Source organism: Hordeum vulgare, chromosome 1H (assembly GCF_904849725.1).
Source record: "Hordeum vulgare subsp. vulgare chromosome 1H, MorexV3_pseudomolecules_assembly, whole genome shotgun sequence".
NCBI classification, from domain to species: domain Eukaryota; kingdom Viridiplantae; phylum Streptophyta; class Magnoliopsida; order Poales; family Poaceae; genus Hordeum; species Hordeum vulgare.
Genome location: NC_058518.1, coordinates 426152333 through 426166622, shown reverse-complemented (window position 1 = coordinate 426166622; position 14290 = coordinate 426152333). Strand labels below are relative to the sequence as shown.

Here is a 14290-nt window from a genome sequence, read left to right as displayed (position 1 = left end):
AAGCGCAATTGCCCCAAGTATGTGGCAGATAAGAAGGCGGCCAAAGAGAAATGAGGTATATTTGATATACATGTTATTGATGTGTACTTAACCGGCTCTCGTAGTAGTGCCTGGGTATTCGATACCGGTTATGTTGCTCATATTTGCACCTCGAAACAGGAACTGCGGAATTGGCGAAGGCTGGCGAAAGATGAAGTGACGATGCGCGTAGGAAATGGTTCCAAGGTTGATGCAATCGCCGTCGGCACAGTTTCACTTCAGTTACCATCAGGATTAGTGATGAACTTAAATCACTTTTATTTAGTGCCTGCGTTGAGCATGAACATTATATCTCGATCTTGTTTATTGCGAGACGGTTACTCTTTTAAGTCAGAGAATAATGGTTGTTCTATTTCTATGAGTAACATCTTTTATGGTCATTCACCTAATGTGAGAGGATTGTTCATATTGAATCTTGATAGCGATACGCATATACATAACATTGAGACCAAAAGAGTTAGAGTTAACAATGATAGCGCCATATTTTTGTGGCACTTCCGCTTAGGTCATATTGGTGTAAAGCGCATGAAGAAACTCCATGCTGATGGACTTTTGGAGTCACTTGACTTTGATTCACTTGACACGTGCGAACCATGCCTCATGGGCAAGATGACTAAGACTCCGTTCTCCGGAACAATGGAGCGTGCAAGTGACTTGTTGGAAATCATACATACCGATGTGTGTGGTTCGATGAGCGTGGAGGCACGCGGCGGATATCGTTATTTTCGCACCTTCACTGACGATTTAAGTAGATATGGTTATGTCTACTTGATGAAGCACAAGTCTGAAACATTCGAAAAGTTCAAGCAATTTCAGAGTGAAGTGGAAAATCATCGTAACAAGAAGATCAAGTTCCTACGGTCTGATCGTGGGGGTGAATATCTGAGTTTCGAGTTTGGTACTCACTTGAGACAATGTGGAATTGATTCACAGTTATCACCGCCTGGAACACCACAGCGTAATGGTGTGTCCGAACATCGTAATCGTACTCTATTAGAGATGGTGCGATCTATGATGTCTCTTACTGATTTGTCGTTATCGTTTTGGGGCTATGCATTAGAAACAGCTGCATTCACTTTAAATAGGGCACCATCAAAATCCGTTGAGACGACACCATACGAATTGTGGTATGGCAAAAGGCCAAAGTTGTCGTTTCTTAAAGTTTGGGGATGTGATGCTTATGTCAAAAAGCTTCAGCCTGAAAAGCTGGAACCCAAAGCGGAAAAGTGCGTCTTCATAGGTTACCCAAAAGAGACAGTTGGGTACACCTTCTATCTCAAATCCGAGGGCAAAGTGTTTGTTGCTAAAAACGGAGCTTTTCTCGAGAAGGAGTTTCTCTCGAGAGAATTGAGTGGGAGGAAGATAGAACTTGACGAGGTTGTCGAACCTCTCATCCCTCTGGATGGTGGCGCAGGGCAAGGGGAAACCTCTGTCGTTGCGACGCCGGTTGAGGAGGAAGTTAATGATGATGATCATGAAACTCCAGTTTAGTTTCTGTCAAACCATGCAGGTCGACGAGACCACGTGCTGCTCCAGAGTGGTATGGTAATCCCGTCTTATCAATCATGTTGTTAGACAACAATGAACCTGCAAATTATGAAGAAGCAAAGGTGGGCCCAGATTCCAACAAATGGCTAGAAGCCATGAAGTCCGAGATAGGATCCATGTATGAGAACAAAGTGTGGACTTTGGAGGTACTACCTGAGGGCCGCAAGGCTATTCAGAACAAATGGATCTTTAAGAGGAAGACGGACGCTGACGGCAATGTGACCGTTTATAAAGCTTGACTTGTGGCAAAGGGTTTTTCAAAAGTTCAAGGAGTTGACTACGATGAGACATTCTCACCCGTAGCGATGCTTAAGTCCGTCAGAATCATGTTAGCAATAGCTGCATTTTTCGATTATGAAATCTGGCAGATGGATGTCAAAACGGCGTTCCTTAACGGTTTCCTTAAGGAAGAGTTGTATATGATACAACCCGAAGGTTTTGTCGATCCTAAGAATGCTAACAAGGTGTGCAAGCTCCAGCGATCCATTTATGGACTGGTGCAAGCATCTCGGAGTTGGAACAAACGCTTTGATGAGGTGATCAATGCATTTGGGTTTATACAATGGTTGGAGAATCTTGTATTTACAAGAAAGTGAGTGGGAGCTCTGTGGCGTTTCTAATATTATATGTGGATGACATATTGCTGATTGGAAACAACGTGGAGTTTTTAGAGAGCATAAAGGATTACTTAAATAAGAGTTTCTCTATGAAGGACCTAGGAGAAGCTGCTTACATTCTAGGCATTAAGATCTATAGGGATAGATCAAAACACCTGATAGGACTTTCACAAAGCACATACCTTGATAAAGTTTTGAAGAGGTTCAAAATGGAACAGTCCAAGAAAGGGTTCTTGCTAGTTTTACAAGGTACGAGATTGAGTAAGACTCAGTGCCCAGCAACTGATGAAGATAAAGAGCATATGCGCTCCGTCCCCTATGCTTCAGCCATAGGTTCTATCATGTATGCAATGCTGTGCACTAGACCAGATGTTAGCCTGGCCATAAGTATGGCAGGTAGGTTCCAGAGTAATCCAGGAGTGGATCATTGGACAGCGGTCAAGAATGTCCTGAAGTACCTGAAAAGGACTAAGGAGATGTTTCTCGTGTATGGAGGTGACGAGGAGCTCGCCGTAAAAGGTTACGTCGATGCAAGCTTTGACACAGATCCGGACGACTCTAAGTCGCAAACCAGATACGTATTTATTCTTAATGGGGGTGCGGTAAGCTGGTGCAGTTCCAAGCAAAGCGTCGTAGCAGATTCTACATGTGAAGCGGAGTACATGGCTGCCTCGGAGGCGGCTAAGGAGGGTGTCTGGATGAAGCAGTTCATGACGGATCTTGGAGTGGTGCCAAGCGCACTGAATCCAATAACCTTGTTCTGTGACAACACGGGTGCCATTGCCTTAGCAAAGGAACCACGGTTTCACAAGAAGACCAGACACATCAAACGGCGCTTCAACCTCATCCGCGACTACGTCGAGGGAGAGGACGTAAATATATGCAAAGTGCACACGGATCTGAATGTAGCAGACCCGCTGACTAAACCTCTTCCACGACCAAAGCATGATCAACACCAGAACTACATGGGTGTTAGATTTATTACAATGTAATTCACATGATGATGTGAGGGCTAGATTATTGACTCTAGTGCAAGTGGGAGACTGTTGGAATTATGCCCTAGAGGCAATAATAAATATAGTTATTATTATAATTCCTGTATCAAGATAATCGTTTATTATCCATGCTATAATTGTATTGAATGAAGACTCATTTACATGTGTGGATACATAGACAAAACACCGTCCCTAGCAAGCCTCTAGTTGGCTAGCCAGTTGATCAAAGATAGTTAGTGTCTTCTGATTATGAACAAAGTGTTGTTGCTTGATAACTGGATCACGTCATTAGGAGAATCACGTGATGGACTAGACCCAAACTAATAGACGTAGCATGTTGATCGTGTCATTTTGTTGCTACTGTTTTCTGCGTGTCAAGTATTTATTCCTATGACCATGAGATCATATAACTCACTGACACCGGAGGAATGCTTTGTGTGTATCAAACGTCGCAACGTAACTGGGTGACTATAAAGATGCTCTACAGGTATCTCCGAAGGTGTTAGTTGAGTTAGTATGGATCAAGACTGGGATTTGTCACTCCGTATGACGGAGAGGTATCTCGGGGCCCACTCGGTAATACAACATCACACACAAGCCTTGCAAGCGATGTAACTTAGTGTAAGTTGCGGGGTCTTATATTACGGAACGAGTAAAGAGACTTGCGAGTAAACGAGATTGAAATAGGTATGCGGATACTGACGATCGAATCTCGGGCAAGTAACATACCGAAGGACAAAGGGAATGACATACGGGATTATATGAATCCTTGGCACTTAGGTTCAAACGATAAGATCTTCGTAGAATATGTAGGATCCAATATGGGCATCCAGGTCCCGCTATTGGATATTGACCGAGCAGTCTCTCGGGTCATGTCTACATAGTTCTCGAACCCGCAGGGTCTGCACACTTAAGGTTCGACGTTGTTTTATGCGTATTTGAGTTATATGGTTGGTTACCGGATGTTGTTCGGAGTACCGGATGAGATCACGGACGTCACGAGAGTTTCCGGAATGGTCCGGAAACGAAGATTGATATATAGGATGACCTCATTTGATTACCGGAAGGTTTTCAGAGTTACCGGGAACGTACCGGGAATGACGAATGGGTTCCGGGAGTTCACCGGGGGGGGGGGGGGACAACCCACCCCGGGGGAAGCCCATAGGCTTTGAGGGTGGCACACTAGCCCTTAGTGGGCTGGTGGGACAGCCCAAAAGGGCCCTATGCGCCTAGGAAAGAAAATCAAAGAGAAAAGAAAAAAAAGAGGAGGTGGGAAGGGAAGGAAGGACTCCCTCCCACCAAACCAAGTCCAACTCGGTTTGGGGGGGGAGAGCCTTCCCCCTTGGACTCGGCCGACCCCCTTGGGGCTCCTTGAGCCCCAAGGCAAGGTCCCCTCCCTCCCACCTATATATACGAAGGTTTTAGGGCTGATTTGAGACGACTTTTCCACGGCAGCCCGACCACATACCTCCACGGTTTTTCCTCTAGATCGCGTTTCTGCGGAGCTCGGGCGGAGCCCTGCTGAGACAAGGTCATCACCAACCTCCGGAGCGCCGTCACGCTGCCGGAGAACTCTTCTACCTCTTCGTCTCTCTTGCTGGATCAAGAAGGCCGAGATCATCGTCGAGCTGTACGTGTGCTGAACGCGGAGGTGCCGTTCGTTCGGTACTAGATCGTGGGACTGATCGCGGGATTGTTCGCGGGGCGGATCGAGGGACGTGAGGACGTTCCACTACATCAACCGCGTTCACTAACGCTTCTGCTGTACGATCTACAAGGGTACGTAGATCACTCATCCCCTCTCGTAGACGGACATCACCATGATAGGTCTTCGAGCGCGTAGGAAATTTTTTGTTTCCCATGCGGCGTTCCCCAACACTCTCCACCACGATCAGACCGGACTCGTTTAATTTTCTTTTCAAGTTGATTCTTAACTTCTGCCTTATAGACATTAAAGTAGTGTAGAGCCTCATCTTTAGTATTTAACAGATACACATAGCAATATCTAGTTGAATCATCTATCAATGTCATGAAATATTTCTTTCCACCTTTAGTCAACACACCATTCATCTCATAAAGATCAGAATGTATGAGTTCTAATGGTGCCAAGTGTCTCTCCTCTGCAGCCTTGTGAGGCTTGGGAGGTTGCTTTGCTTGCACACACGAATGGCACTTAGAACCTTTGGCTAAAGTGAAAGTCGGGATTAAATTCAACTTTGCTAGCCGCGACATAACACCGAAACTTATGTGACAAAGACGTGAATGCCAAACTTCAGATTCATTAACACTCGAATGAATATTGTTCACGACTTTATTACAAAAATCTGTGAGGGAAAGACGGAACAGACCTCCGCACTCATAACCTTTTCCAACAAAAGGCCATATTTCGTAACTACTACTTTATTAGACTCAAATACCAACTTCAACCCTTCTCTACACAGAAGGGATCCACTAACGAGGTTCTTCTTGATGGCGGGGACATGCTGCACGTTCTTCAGCTGCACGATCCTTCCCGAAGTAAACTTCAGATCGACCGTGCCAACACCAAGAACGAAAGCACTCGCACCATTCCCCGTCAATACGGACCCGCGACCTGTGGTCTGATAAGAAGAGAACAATGATATGTCAGCACACACATGAATATTTGCACCCGTGTCCACCCACCAATCGATGGACTGACAAACTGAAAATACAGCAAGTAAATTAGCGTACCCAGATGCACCACTTTCATTGTTGCCCACAATCATATTGGCAGACTTGGAGTCCTGCGTCGGCTTCTTGTACTTGTTTGGGCATTTGTTCGCCCAATGTTCCTCTGAACCACAAGTATAGCAGCCATCTCCCTTCTTATTCTTCTTGAAGGGCTTCTTTCCCTTCTTCTTGAAGTCGGTATTCTGTTGGACATAATTCTTTCCCTTGGGCTTGTGGGAATTGAAGTTCCTCTGATGTACCATATTGGCAGCAGAGGAGCTTTTCCATTGGAGTCCTTTGCTTTCGAGTTCTGCTCAACACTCAGATGGCCGATGATGTCCTCTACTCAGAACTCACGCCTCTGATGTTTCAGAGTAGTAGCAAAGTTCATCCAGGAATTAGGGAGCTTAGCAATTATACAGTCCGCGACAAACTTGCCCGGCAAATTGCACTTAAGAACCTCAAATTTTTTAGCTATGCATATTATCTCATGAGCGTGTTCCAATACAGAACGGTTGTCAACCATCTTGTAATCGTGGAACTGCTCCATAACATACATCTCACTCCCGGCATCGATGGTCCCGAATTTAGATTCGAGCGCCTCCCACAAGTCTTTGGCAACATGCATATGTAAGTATGCATCAACCAGCTTATCTCCGATCACGCTTATGACTGCTCCAAGGAATAGGACGGTGGCCTCCGCGAACATCTTCTCCTGTTCAGGAGAGATCGTTCCCGTTGGAGTGACACCGGCTACCCAGAACACGTTCATAGCCGTGAGCCATAAGGTGGTTCTCGTTTGCCAACGCTTGAAATAAGTATCGGTAAACTTTTCCGGTTTCAGCGCAGCAGCAAAACCATTACTCGAAAAATTCCTACACATATTAGGTTTTTGGATTGTTGAATAAATAGGCAATTTTCCGAGTGTATTAATCCACGAGATAATAACTAGCATGGCATTGACTAGACTAACGATGTACTGATCTTGAGCTAACCTAGCACATACTACGCATATAGTTCATACATCTATGCATGCAAGCAGTACTGCTAGGATAAATACGAACATGAGGATAAACAAGTCATACCCTCCAATAGGCCAGTTGGCCGTAGCAGCATCGTTGGCATTGGACGCGACCGTAGCAGCAGCAGCATCCTTCTCCTCCACTAGCGGGGTGGGACTAAACTTTCCACCACCACCTTGTCATGCCACCACCTATATGGGCCCTTGGAGATTTTCTGAAATTCTCTTATGGGCCTACGGCCCACTACTAATTTCAACACCGGCGGGGATGGGGACGGGGGCGAGCGGACGGCACCGGCACGGGGGGGGGGGGGGGGGGGGGGGGGGGGGCGAGGCGGGTGCAGGCGGCACCGGCGGCACCGGCGGCTGCGCGAGGCGGGAGTTTGCGAGAGTGGGGGCGTGGTAGCGGTTCTCACCAGGAGAGTGGGATTGACGAAGGGTTTCGTTAACGAAGCCAACAATTTCGTTAACAATGGTTTATGACCGTGATGATGTAATTAGACGATTGAGATGGCGAGTTGAATTTGTCTTCTCATGCTTTTATTAGTAGGCATGCACACGTTACAAGAGCCAAGAGCCGACTATAGGATGCTCGCGGGTGTAGTATAGCGTTGGTGGGACTGAAACGAAACTACCAACTTTCATTTTAAAAGTAGAGGTTTAGATGGTAGAGCTTACATTCGATCCCAACGAATAAAAGTTGATCAGCTTACACACTCACATGATCAAAGCTTAATTTTACTCGGTCACATGCTGGAAGTACAGTTCCATGTTCTCCAGCGTGTTCTACTATTAGTTTAGAGCCTATCTAGAAAACAAACCATGTGGAAACAGGGGCAGTTCCAATAATTTGATGGATCCCGATACACCTCAGCGCATTTTTCAGATGGAAACACACCTCCGCGGATTTGCTGCTCCTGGTTTATTATACGGTTGGTCACCAGAAAGTCAAAGTACCTAACTATATATAAAAAAAATCGTTGCAGGATGACAAAACAAGCAACGAGATTCCTGACAAACAATGTGAGGGGCCTATATCATTTCAATGAATTTTGTTCCATCTGGCAGCGACGGGCAATTTTATACAGTTTACACAAGTAGTAATTCCTAGAAGATCTCTATAGCTTTGGACCATACATACAGACATCCTCATACACGCAATGAGAGAATGAAAGAAGAAATTTCACGAAACGAATGGTAAAAATGGGTGGCAAGTTGTACATGAACCTTAAAATTACTGGTTTAGATTGTCCAGTGCCTCCAACAGTACAGGTCTGAACCTCTTGCAGTCGAGCTTCACGTTCTGCTTGTCCATGAAGGTGCGCCTGATGAACTCGAACCCTCGCTTGTGGAAGGAGATGGGGTCCTTGAAGATCTTATGGTCCCTCGGGTAGTGATCGGTGAGGCTGCTCTCGTCGACGGTGATGGCGTACTGCTTGTACCGCAGGCCCATCATCTCCGACGGGTTGCCGAAGTCGGTGCGGGATATCCAGTCCAGGCCGCCGAAGGGCACGATCTGGATGAGCGTGGCGTTCTGCGGCAGGAAGACGCAGTTGGTGAGCCCGGCGCCATGCACGCCCATCATCACGTCCACCGAGTTGACAAGCTTGGCGAAGCCGTTGATGTCGGAGCTCACGTTGGCCTCGTCGATCACCACCTCGAATCCCAGCTCCTCGGCCATGGCGATGATCTCCTCCAGGTTGAGGAACATCCTGGTGCGGTGCCTCTTGATGATGAGCAGCCTGGGCTTGACCTTGGGGCTCTCCCCGAGCGCCGCCGCGGTTTCCTTGGGCAGCGAGTAGGCGTCGCGCATGAACCGGTTGAAATCGACCATGGTGACGCCGTGCGGCGACTTGGAGGCGTCGATGGTGAACTCCATGTAGGCGTGCGTGCCGACGATGGCGTGCTTGAAGCAGTGCACCTGGTCGTCCTTGCCGAAGTCGATCAAGGGGTACTTGGACAGCTTCTGGAGCAGGGTGTGGTACTTGATGGTCCACCACAGCGCCATGTCCGTGATGAGGAACTGGACCTCGCCGTCGAACTGGCTGGCTGTGGTGAAGAGCGGCACGATCACGTCGGTGAAGTCGTGGAAGAGGTTCCCCGTGTAGCCGGTGAGCGAGAAGATCACCACGGGCACGTCGTGGTACCTGGTGCACTCGGCGGCCACCTTGCTCGACTTCACCGTCAGCTCCGTGATGTGGCTGAGGCAGAACTCGTCGCCTTTCCGCGGGTAAGGCTTGATCTTCCACACCTCGTCCCTCTGCGAGCCCTCGGGCTCCATGAACAGCACCGACGTCGCCTTCGGGTGGACTCTCACGTCGCCACGCATCTCGCACACGTTCGCCCGAAAATTCGAGAAGTCGCACAACGGCTTGCTGCCCTGCTGCTGCTGCTGCTGGATGTTGCTCAAGCCTGGGAAATTGAAGATACATGGTGGTGTGTTCATTAAAAATTGGACGTGATGCAAAACAGCTGGATCAGCGTGAGTGCAGAGCATGACTGGGATAAAAATCTACTAGCAGTAACGATCCATCGATAACAGCACAGTACGGGCTCTGACACGTGATGCGAAGCAATCAATGCTCCAAGTGGGCGTCACCGAGAACAGCATCCGTATTGGTAAGACACAGTAGCTTGAATTGGACGTCTGCGTTGGCTGTCTATTTTCACCACCGGTAACTCGGATTAAACTAATGACCACTACATTGTTCTAGCTTGCGGTCATAGTACTACTGAACTACCATTAGCACTTCAGTTCTTCTCTAACAGTGCCACTACTCAAGTAAGTACTAGGATACTACACTTCTTTTCAAAAATTACTGGCACTAGTACTGCTGCTTCTGTTCTGCCATTAGAAACAGAATGAGGTTCTTAATTGATGCTCTGCGCACCAAGATTGCGGATGGGAACAGGGAATAGAACGAGATTGCCTGACTCACTAACAAACTAAGTATAAATGGGTGTCAGCCAATGCACAAAAAATGGATAATAAATGCAGGTGGTGGTACCTTCTTGCTTGGCATTCTCGGCGTCCTCGGCGTCATGAATGGTGTAATTGGAGACGGTTGGGAGCGTGACCTTGGTGTGCTTCTCCCCCGGCTCCCGCTCCCGCTCCCCCTCCTCGTCTTTCCTCTCCCCACCTACACAGCCAACCATTTCATCTCAGCCCCAAGTTTGAACCTTGAAGCACAAGCACAAGCACAAGGAAGGAATATTCAACGCTTCAACTCGGCTTGGGTGTCAAATCATGGATTCGGAAACGAAATGGAACGGGACGCTTGCTAATTATGTGCCAAACTGCGACGCCCGACCTAACGTCTCCTCGGTGGATTTATGGGCGTTGCCGTCCTTGTTGGGGGCCGGCTCCGTCATCCCGCTGGCCGGGTCCGGCTCGCTGAGCACCCTATGGTCCTCCTCCTCGCCGCCTCTGGTCTCTGTAGTAGAGATGTAAAGGAGCCGTAGCTTTAGTCTTAGTCTTAGTGTGAGGCCAACACGGGCAAAGCGGAACGGAAAAACAAAAGAGCTGGATATGCTTTTGGGTAGTAGTGCAAATTATCACTAACCTTTTGGTTTCACGTACGCTTCATCGTCGACAACTTTGGGGTCTCCACCTGGAGGAAGAGGAAGAGAGGAGGGAAACGGCCGGGTGAGATTATAACCGGAGAAACGGCCGGGTTAATTTCGGTTTCCATTATTAATTACCGATGATGGCGTCGGTGGAGGTTTTCTGGGCGGGCGTGTTGACCTTCTGCTGGATCAGGATGGACGTCGGCGCCTGGTCCGCCGGCAGCTTGCCGTTCACTGCGCAAGAAGACGGCCCGGTCGGTCGGTCGGTCGGTTACAGTTGGTTAGCGAGCGTCTTCTTCTTCGAGAAGAAGGAGAAGAAGAAGACGAGGAGGAGGAGGAAGTATAACAGAATTGAGCGTCACGGGAGGGAAGTGAACGAGGATGTGGAATTGGAACTTGAAATCGCTTACGGCCGAAGAGGATGGCGTCGGGCTTGGAGACGACGACGAAGGTGAGGGAGACGACGAAGAAGCCGACGACGATGGCCAGCAGCCGGAACCGCCGCGACTCCTGCCGGCCGCCGCGGAGCAGCTTCGAGTTGGGCCGCTCCCCCGCCTTCATCATCGTGCCGCACGGAGACCCAGGAGGCGTGCAACAACAAGAGAAGAGGCAGTGGCGCTGGTGGTGGAAGATGAGCGGAGGCGGAGAAGGACGCGGTCGTCAGTCGTGGCTGGTTGCGTGTGTCCTTGTGCGTCTGACCACGGCCCGAGGGAGGAAGGAAGGGAATGGTAGGAGTGGGTGGGGAACTGGCGAAACTGCTGGCTGCTGTCCGACTTATCGAGGCCGATCCCATCATATCATGCCAGCGAAACCGAAACGGTCGAGCTGACCCACCCCCTCCCTTTCCCCGGTCACTTCCGTGCCGTGCCGTGCCGAGCCTTTCCGCCCATCCCGGCGCCGGGGCAACACCAGCAGGAGTCGGCAGCCAGCGACGGCACGGCCACCCGGCGGAGACCTGCCGCTGTCGGACGGACCCTTTCTTTTCAACCGGCGGCGAGGTCGGGATGACTTTTCTTTTGAGGTTTCCTCTCCATGAGCGCGAGGTGTCAGAGCGAGGACGACGGGCACCGGAAGTTGCGCAGGGTAGCCCATCCGGGGCGAACACGCACGTGAACGCGCGGCAACCGGTTTTGACCGTTTCCTTATTTCGCGTGTCCGGACTTGATCTTCTGCCTCGCCAGCCAAGGCCTCCTGCGCATCCCTCCAGCCATGGCCTGCTGCGCATCATGTGACGGGTTTTTTTCGTCGTCAGTCGTCGTCACCTCGGCCGGATTTCCAGTGGGGATGGCTTGGCTTCGCCCGGCGGGGCATTACCTTTCGGGGGACATTGGTTCCTGCCGGTGCCGTTCCGGGTACTCGCAGCTTCACGTGTTTAGGGCAACTTCAATGGAACGATTTTACCGTGTTGATCCTTTTCCAAGAAAAAATTCAAATTGAATCTAAAATTAACTGGTTAATGTGAGCTTATCCACGCGGTTAGGCACTTTTCAAATGGGAATTCATTTCCTAGCTGGCTTTCGTGTTTTGACGAGTCGTCCAGATCTTTTCTATGACCTATGTCGTGTTGAACGGATACCTATATGATCCGATCGATTGCATAAGACCCGCGGTAGCAATAGAACGGTGAAAGTATATAGAAAAAACATTTTTTTCAATTTCGATTATCTATATATTAGTTCGTTTCTATTTCTAAATATCTATTTGTATATATTAGTATTAGTTAGTAGTACTATTCTATTAGTTACCGATCCTAGTTGTGTAAGTTCTTTCTTCCGTGATGAACTGTTGGTATCAGTCCTAATATTTTTTTCTCTATGGACCGAGGAGAAAGGGGGCTCTGCAGGAAGAGGATTGTATCATGAAAGAAGCACACTGATCAACCCGCTTCAAATATGGAATATGGATTCTCGCAATGCAACGAAGTTGGGTCCTCATATCAATCCAAATGAATCAGTCTTTTCTAATACTTTAGCCCGATCTAATTCCGTTTATGAATTTTTTTGGATCCGATCTTTTTTCTAACGCCACTTCCTGTGGCGATAGGGTTGGGGTGAACGCAAACAATGTTATCTCACCCTGCTGACGTGGATAAGTTGCTACTGTCGTAGGGAGTGGCGGTAGGGTGTTTACACAATTAATTTTGTTTCGGAAAAATGAACTGTCTGAACACCATAGGGCCACCCGCAGCTGCGGTAGGAAACAACACCCTACCGCTACTCCCTATGGCGGTAGCCACTTATCCACGTTAGTGGGGTCAGACGGCTCGTCTGCGTTGACTCGAAACCTACCGCCAGAGGGAATGGTGGTAGGGTATGTATGCTTACCATCATAGCGGGTGGCGATAGAAGAAGGGTCATATCCGGAAAAAATCCGCAAACAAGGACATATCAGGCTAAAGTTAGCAAAAAGGTTCAAAACCGTGAATTTGGCCACTCCAATGCACGACCCCAAACGGGCGTCCGATTTGTTCGAATTTCGTTCGTTTGGGTATGGGAATGGGGTCGTGTCCGCCCGGATCCGTATTTGCGCCGGTCGGGCGCCCAACATGTGGCCGCATGTTCATCCCCATCTCATTCACATAGATTTTTTTCATTATTTTTATTATTTCATCAATGATCTTTTTTATACATTGGAGTACATTCACCAAAACTTGGCTAGAATAGAAAGACCAAAGAAAACAAATACCATAAGAAGATATTTTAAAAGATATCCAATTTCAATAACTACTTTCGTAAGTTGGATTAATACCTTCTCCATGCATTCGTTGTTGATCTATGGAATCTTGATCTTGCAATCTTCTTTCTTCTTCGAGTCTATAGAATTAGACGTTGCTTCTTCACATGTAGACGTTGCTTCTTCACATGTAATCTTCTTTCTTCTTCGAGTCTATAGAATTAGACGTTGCTTCTTCACCATAAAAAGATCGATGTATTCTTCCTTCCAAAACCAAAAATTACGTCCATCTTATACAATAAAAAATTGAGTGTAATCAAAACTAGCCGGATCCAAAGCATAATCGAAGCTAAACTAGCAAATACTCCATCATTTTTTCACTTGACAAACACCCATACGGGATGTTACGACATCTTAGACACGCGGCGCAAGCCTTGAGTGGATAGTCATCGCACTTTATGAGCGACATCGGTGCACCGAGACTGAGCTCGGACGACGACCATTGGTGTATTTGCCGGCGAACCAGCGACGGGGTAGACCCGAGCGGCTAGAGGCGGAGTTAGTACCTCCATGTGGCTTCGAGGCGTTGTTGAGGATGTGCGGACCGGTACCCAGCCAGTGCATGCCACGATGCAGCCTCGAGTGGCCTGCCGCACTCAAATCATGCGAGATACGCTCTAAATCCAGTCGCTGGTTGCACTGAGGCGGGTGGGGTGGTAAGCTCATGTTATGGATAAAACGAGGCTGAGCACGTGGTCATGCTGACAGCTGCACGGCCGAGATAAATGGCGGCTGAAGCAGCTAGGGACGAGAAGGGAGAGGGACAACATGTGGGACCGGAGTTAGGAGGGTAGAAAAAGGGGCGGCTGTGTCACCAACGGGCGGGCCAGGGAAGGACAATGACATGTGTCATGCCCGTCCGCGTGCTGACCATTTTGCCGCAAAAGCGGGCCAAAATTAGGCCGGGAATGCGTTGAAAGTGGACCAAAAACGAACATTCGTCCGTTTGCTCCCGTTCGTTGGAACATAGTTTATGTTTGTTTACCCCCAAATGGACAGGGGCAAACGATTTTGGGCAGTACGTTGGAATTGCCCTTAAGCCAACTCCTACGCTCACCCCCAAATGGACGTCCGTTTTT

General features: G+C 48.5%; 1 protein-coding gene across 1 annotated transcript; it reads right to left on the bottom strand.

The window, feature by feature from the left end:
• Window positions 1-7919: 7919 nt before the first annotated feature.
• On the bottom strand, window positions 7920-11462 carry LOC123442495 (alpha-1,3-arabinosyltransferase XAT3-like). The gene is made up of 6 exons (XM_045118559.1): window positions 10889-11462; window positions 10614-10712; window positions 10475-10522; window positions 10223-10345; window positions 9920-10051; window positions 7920-9323 (listed from the first exon to the last, which is right to left on the bottom strand). Exons 1-6 carry the CDS (start codon window positions 11040-11042, stop codon window positions 8146-8148), a joined length of 1734 nt encoding a protein of 577 aa, XP_044974494.1. The 5' UTR covers window positions 11043-11462; the 3' UTR covers window positions 7920-8145.
• Between the last annotated feature and the right edge of the window lie 2828 nt (window positions 11463-14290).